This window comes from Scylla paramamosain, chromosome 9 (assembly GCF_035594125.1).
Source record: "Scylla paramamosain isolate STU-SP2022 chromosome 9, ASM3559412v1, whole genome shotgun sequence".
NCBI lineage: Eukaryota > Metazoa > Arthropoda > Malacostraca > Decapoda > Portunidae > Scylla > Scylla paramamosain.
The window spans coordinates 477,501-485,000 of NC_087159.1; the positions used below are offsets into that span (position 1 = coordinate 477,501).

Consider the following 7,500-nt stretch of genomic DNA (forward strand, 5'->3'; position numbering starts at 1 on the left):
ACCCTCGCCAAGCTTAAACTAAGTAATGGCAGGCATATCTAACGAGCGGATATTGAAGCTTGGTCATGTGGCTCCGCTTTGCGACAGTATATTGGTTTAAAACACTCACAGATAAGATAGATAATGGCTGATAAATAGAGAGGACCCAGATTGTTTATATTTTCATTCAGTTAAATTTTACGGTTTTTAGCAACGAGACGAGGCTGACACAGGGATATATTGTGCTGGAGGTTAGGTGAGATGCGTTAAAATGAGTTAAAACCGTGGATTGTTCAGTTATTCATTAAAAAGTTACGTTAAGTTACCTAAATTTATTCTAACACTTCCTGACCTTACCTTCCTTGTGGTGGTGATGGTGGTGGACCTGCCTCCTCGTCACTATGGCTGGCTGTCTAGCACCTCACAGCCAAACTTTTCTTTATTTTACTTGTTTTCACCCACTGCTGCCTTCGAGTGTCCACTGCTAGAGCCCACGCCTTCCTCACTACCAACTAAAGAAGGTTTAACTCATGGGTAAGCCTTGGCAGCCACTGTGTAGGTGTGGTTACACAAAAAAAAAAAAAAACACACAAATTCCGTCAGGCTGGGAGTTGAAACAGACGCGTACTAACACCACCCATAGACGCCACACACTGACTGGTTAACTTGATGGCCAGCAGTCAGTGTTGCCAGATTGGGAAAATCTTAAAAACAACGCACCCAAGATTATTTTCAGTAAGGTGTGCTTTCAAGAAGTGTAAGTAGTATAGTTACATGTCTGTAAAGGTTTTACTGATCGCTCGTTGATATTAAGGTTACAATACAATGTTAAAGTTTCTCCAGTATTCCCGAGATCCGTCCTGCTTACCTGTCCGTGCTGAAGTTGCACTGCGTGCGTTCGTGTGTTGGTTTAGGTTAGGTTACGTTAAGTTAGGTTAAAAGCATAGGTTAGGTTAATAACCTTGGGGGGGGTCCACCGGTTAGGTTAGGTTAGGTTAGGTTAGATTAAAAGCATAGGTTAGGTTAGTAACCTTAGGGGGTGTCCAGGGGGGGCGCAGCCCCCCACCCGCTTAGGTTAGGTTAGGTTAGGTATATAATTATTCTGGCATATTGGTTAAAACTTAAATTTTACCCCAATATTTTTAATTCTTGGGAAATTTTCCTAGATTTTCAAAGTCCATTTATCGGTCTTTTATGTCCCCCCCCAAAAAAAAACCGATTCCCCACGTGCCCCCAAGCTTGCTGGGGGAAAGGGGAAAAGATTAATAAGATATGTGTGGAGGTGTATTTATTAAGAATTATCCCAGATTGTTTTGGCCATATCGTACTACACAGTTTGAAATTGTTGTACTTCTATATATATATATATATATATATATATATATATATATATATATATATATATATATATATATATATATATATATATATATATATATATAGAGAGAGAGAGAGAGAGAGAGAGAGAGAGAGAGAGAGAGAGAGAGAGAGAGAGAGAGAGAGAGAGAGAGAGAGAGAGAGAGAGAGAGAGAGAGAGAGAAAGATATATATATATATATATATATATATATATATATATATATATATATATATATATATATATATATATATATATATATATATATATATATATATATATATATATATATATATATATATATATATATATATATATATTTATACACACATACACACGCACACACACACACCTCTCTCTCTCTCTCTCTCTCTCTCTCTCTCTCTCTCTCTCTCTCTCTCTCTCTCTCTCTCTCTCTCTCTCTCTCTATATATATATATATATATATATATATATATATATATATATATATATATATATATATATATATATATATATATATATATATATATATATATATATATATATAAACCTAAATTCTGCTGTATTTGGAAAGTGGCAGTTTTGCATAATATTTGGAATAATTATATATGTACGATAATTTTACCAGAAGTACAATAATTTCAACCTGTGTAGTACGATAATATGGCCAAAACAATCTGGTAACGCTGGTCGTCTGCCGCTTTGTTCCGCGCCGCCTCACAGGCCGCAAGACATAAGTGTACCAGCTAGTGGGTGGTGGTGTGACTAGCCGTCAGGATGTTGCCGCTTGGGTCTGTGTGTCCTCTCGGCGTACGGTTGTTAGGTAATTTGCCAAGCGTCTCACCTTGTTCAGAACTAACCTGTAAGAGCTAAGGTAAATAGCATGGCTTACCTCTCCCCCGCACAACCGTAACCAGTCGTTTTTCTTTTATGCGAAGATTACTACTTTAATTTTGTAGGATTTCATTTCATAACCATCTGTACCGTCTATCTATAATGTCACCAGCTACTTTGTACTGAACTGAGCACAGTTACTGGGAAACCCAAACGTTTCCCGAGGGACTTGTCTCCTGACCGGGTGGAGTAAGTTGTAGGTGTTGGCCCCCTGTCGTTGGGGCTCCACATATTCCTTACATTATTAGTCATTTTAAGTTTTAATTTCCGCAATAGAATAAGCACTCGTAAAGATTTGGGGTGACGGGTTGGCTGGGCCCGCGGTACGCCAGTATGTACTCCCAGCAATGCATTTCTGTTGCAGTTACATTCTTTGTCTAAATGTTTTGTGCATTTTCTTGTAACATCCATCAGAATAATTAATAGTTATCTGGTGTGGGAATATATTGAGTAATACCACGTGAGTAGATTACTGGCATAGCTGTAAGTTGTTTGTGGTATTTCCATGTTGAGCTTTTTATACAAATACTATAGTATTAGTTTGGAAGAGTGGCTGTTCATATTTAAAGAAAATGTTGGATGTAATAAATTATTTACTGAATTCTGCAGATAGAGTGGGCACTAGAAAAATAAATATGTAAACTAACTATTAGACTAAAGAATGTATATTGTCATGTATATTCATGACTAAAGAATGTATATTGTCATGTATATTGTCAAAAGTAGCTAGAAACTGGAAAACTAAATCTGCTTTTTCATTGCAGGTGTGTGTTCTAGAGTGCCAGTGGTGACCTGTGTGAGAGGCATCACATACGGGGAGAATGATGCCGTCAATCCCAACTTTGTGAACCGCAATCCTCGGAACATGGAAATGCTGCGGCTGGCTCGGAAGCCTGAGGGATGGAATCTGGAGGCATCATCTCGTACATATTGGTACAAGTAAGTGTTGGCATAGTGCTGTGCTTCATATGTTTGCTTACTTTGTGTGAAATTATTCTGTTTATCAATTTATTTATGCGATTCTACTCCTTTTTTTTCTCATTATTGTTATTAGGTTAGGTTATGTTAGATTAGGTTGTTAAAGAGATAAAGAAAAAGACATCCAATTTAGTAATAAAAACTAAATTGATAGTAATGACTCATAAAATGTACAAATGAGAGGTTAAAAACTTTTTTGTGAAGTTAAATTATGATTCTTGAGAAAAAAAGAAGAAATCCACATCTGAGGATGGCTGCTCATAAGATCGTATGTGACATCACTGATTTCATTTAGCTAGTTGGCTATACAGACATCTGTAACAACACTGATCTGTTCTCAACATAGCTCCTAAGAATAGCTACATTTTGATGATCTTGCTTCACAGACTGGTCCTGGAGAAGAGCAACAGGCACTCCACAGGCTGGGTTGAGCATCATACTGGCACCCCTGTTGTTTCTGCTTCCACCCGAGAGTGGGCCATCAAGCAGCATCTATACTCCACTACTGATACCAATGCTGTCTACAACATAGGGTGTATTCTGGCAAGGCGATGCTTGGAGTCTGGCATTTCTGAGGTGTACACTGAACTGGACCAATATGCTGAATCTTCTGGGAAGGTGTGATTTAAGGACAGAAGCAATACATGGAGTATTGTCATTTTCTTGATAGTTTCCTTCATCTATTTATGTGCATTATAACCCATCCTTACTTATGTTCAGGTGAGGTGGCACAGGTTGCTGATTTATTAACCTATTACCATAACCAGGACAGTTAACCCTTGGCTCTCTTAGTCATCCATCTCTTCTTTTCTTTATTTGATTTTCTTTTATATTAAAAGAAGGCTTTGAATAACCTTGGTAACTTGCATTCATATTTCAGAATAGTGAAGGAATGAACCAAGATAGAAACACAAGAAATAATTATTTCAGATGTCACTTTTCTTGTGTGACTTTTTCCATCACCATTATTGTTTTGAAACAGGTTCCATGTTTACATGACAACCACTGTCCAGTGACAACTCTTTTAAGCAGCTTCTTTCTTGCTTAATCACTATTTGAGGTTACTGTTTCTAATGAGCCTTTTTTAGGTGTCTTTATGTAGCTTGAGACATTCTTTCATCTAATTCTTTTCCCTCATGTCCTCATTGACACAGTCCTTCCACCTGATCCTAGGTCTTTGTCTTCTTTGTGTTCCTCTCACTTCCATTTCCAAGACTTCTCTAGCCTATTTCTTATGAGATGACCCATCCATCTTAATCTTACTTTCTGAACTTTCTTAGAGACTTCAGTGAGTTTTATTGATCCTATTATGTACTTATTTCTTATCATGTTCTTTCTGATCTTTAAGCATCACTTATTTCTTATGTGATTTGTATTTCAAATTCTACCTGGGAATTTCATTCCATATCTTGTGGTCTACCTAGTTCAGAAAGTTTCACGAGCCATTCTCATCCTTTATCTCTATGGACATAATGTGCTTATTATTAACCTTTGCTGCAGATTTAGGACTAATGGCAAGTTATTCTGTAGTTCCATCCTTGTGCAAGAGTTGCTCCCTGTTACTTTAACTACCCTTAAGTCACATCCATTGTAATATCCCTTGCCCCTCTCTTATGACAGGGAATCTTGAATATGCAACTTTGTTTCACTATTTAGGATCTTCATTAATGAGTTTATTCTGATCCAGATTCTTTTTAAGTAATTTACAGTTGCCTATGGTTTATTCACCTGACAGTTTCTTGCAGCTTCCCTTAATTTCTTGTGATCTCATTCAGTGATTAGAAGAGGGTGAAGATTATATATTGGCATGGCCTTAGTTAGACTGTCAGAGGTAGAGAGGTAAGCCAGGTGAAATGACCTTAATACATCTTACAAAATTCCTCAGATTCAGAAGTTCTTGTCAGCCATGAAGGAGGGTGGTGTGGAGCTGAAGGAGCCACGCTTCATCCATGAGCTCTCTGTGGGGATGTTTTCCCGCAGGAGGCCTGCACTTCCTTGGCAAGTGCAGGAGGAAGGGGTTTCCTCACCACCTTCTCCTATCTCATGATAACTGATAGTTTAAGATTCTGTTTCTGTACATTTAGTAAATTTTATTTGTAAACATTTTTTTTTTATCCCATTTATAATAGTAAATCATTAACCAGAGTGTGAACCTCTACTGCAGGGTTGATTGACTATTTTTGTTGGGGTTATGTGGCTCTGCATTTACACAACTGGAGACCTGGCAGTGTTCAAAGGCAATAGATCTTACAATTAGTTGTGTTCATCCAGTGTAGTGCATATGTGTGTGTGTGTGTGTGTGTGTTGGGCTTGCAGTCGGGACTACCTATTGGAAGAGAGAAATTAAAAGTTCATGAGAGGAAGAGGTATGGTATGTGAACATGACATGGTATGCTATGACATTTGGATTCGATTCACTAAAAGATATATGGACGTGATATACAATATGGTAAATTAATGGAGGGCGCTCTTTGATAAATTGATGGTATAGTAGATGCCATATGAACATGATACATGGTAAACTTTAAGGTATATGAACATATTATATTATATACATATATATATATATATATATATATATATATATATATATATATATATATATATATATATATATATATATATATATATATATATTTGACGGCAGTAGACACCTGCCGAAACGATAATTACTCCCAGTGAGGTCTAAAGCATTGTTCAGGGGGTGCTGTGAACTTATCATTAAACCCAGCTGTGACCTCACTGAACGTTTCCCTTTGTGTCTCACAACACAAGGGGGCAGTCACAGCCTGCCCTCTAAAGACAACTCTCTTCCTCCACACAAAACTACAAGCACCTAATAACACACACACCCTTCACTCAAAAATCTTAAAATCATCATGGTGACTCCTACACCAGCCTCGGAGTCCCATGGGGACCATAAATGTCCCCAGGTCGGACTGCCTTTCTGTCGACGACCCTAAGTGTCTTGACACCCCCCTTAACTTTTTCTTCATTAACTTCTGCAACATTCGCGGTCTAAGATCTAATTTTCAATCTGTAGAATACCACCTCTCCTCTTCTAAACCTCATCTTCTTTTCCTCACTGAAACTCAGGTGTCTGAGGTAACTGATTTGTAGCCCCTTTTCTGTTCCCTCCTACTTTCTCTATCCTCATTTTCGATTCAAAGCTGGATGCTGCGTTTATGTGCGCAATGACTTAACCTGCTCTCGTGCCCACGCTCTTGAATCTTCCGAGTTTTCCACCATCTGGCTACGACTACAGAATCACTCTCATACTAAATTTATCTGTGCTGTATACCTCTCACCTAACTCCTCTGACTATAAGAAATTCTTTGACTACTTAACTTCCAAAGTGGAGCACATTCTGGCCCTCTTCCCTTTTGCAGAGATCTCCATCCTTGGAGACTTCAATGTTCACCACCAGCTTTGGCTTTCCTCTCCCTTCACTGACCATCCTGGTGAACTAGCCTACAACTTTGCTATCCTCCATGACCTAGAGCAATTGGTGCAACACCTTACTCGTATTCCTGACCGTCTTGGAGATACGCCCAACATTCTTGACCTTTTCCTGATCTCTAATCCTTCTGCTTATGCTGTCACCCTTTCTTCTCCGTTGGGCTCCTCCAATCACAATCTCATATCTTTATCTTGTCCTATCGCTCCAATCCCTCCTCAGGATCCCCCTAAGCGAAGGTGCCTCTGGCGTTTTGCCTCTGCTAGTTGGGGGTACCTGAGGAGGTATTTTGCTGATTTTCCTTGGAATGACTACTGCTTCCGTGTCAGAGACCCGTCTTTGTGTGCTGAGCGCATAACAGAGGTGATAGTGTCTGGCATGGAGGCGTACTTTCCTCACTCTTTTTCTCGTCCTAAACCTTGGTTTAACACAGCTTGTTCTCGTGCTATACATGATAAAGAGGTGGCCCACAAAAGGTACTTAAGCCTTCCATCACCAGAATCTCATGCACTTTATATTTCTGCCCGGAACCATGCCAAGTCTGTTCTCCAACTAGCCAAAAACTCCTTCATTAACAGAAAATGTCAAAACCTTTCAAGATCTAACTCCCCTCGTGATTTCTGGCATCTAGCCAAAAATATCTCCAATAACTTTGCTTTTTCTTCTTTCCCTCCTCTATTTCAACCAGATGGCACCACTGCTATCACATCTATTTCTAAAGCTGAACTCTTTGCTCAAACCTTTGCTAAAAACTCTACCTTGGACGATTCTGGGCTTGTTCCTCCCTCTCCTCCACCATCTGACTACTTCATGCCACGTATTAAAATTCTTCTCAATGATGTTTTCCATGCCC

General features: G+C 38.8%; 2 protein-coding genes across 3 annotated transcripts in view; one reads left to right on the forward strand and one right to left on the reverse strand.

Moving 5' to 3' along the window:
* Positions 1-643, reverse strand: part of LOC135103338 (triosephosphate isomerase-like) — a 6,458-nt gene extending 5,815 nt beyond the window's left edge. For both annotated transcript variants that reach the window (XM_064009380.1, XM_064009379.1), the window contains exon 1: positions 337-643. The gene's annotated coding sequence lies outside the window, so the exon portion shown is untranslated. The remainder of the gene's footprint in view (positions 1-336) is intronic.
* Positions 644-1,994: 1,351 nt separating this feature from the next.
* On the forward strand, positions 1,995-5,291 carry LOC135103335 (large ribosomal subunit protein uL18m-like). Its single transcript, XM_064009364.1, has 4 exons — positions 1,995-2,141; positions 2,977-3,151; positions 3,577-3,808; positions 5,076-5,291. The coding sequence occupies exons 1-4, from the start codon at positions 2,096-2,098 to the stop codon at positions 5,235-5,237; spliced, it is 615 nt and encodes a 204-aa protein (XP_063865434.1). The 5' UTR covers positions 1,995-2,095; the 3' UTR covers positions 5,238-5,291.
* Positions 5,292-7,500: the final 2,209 nt, after the last annotated feature.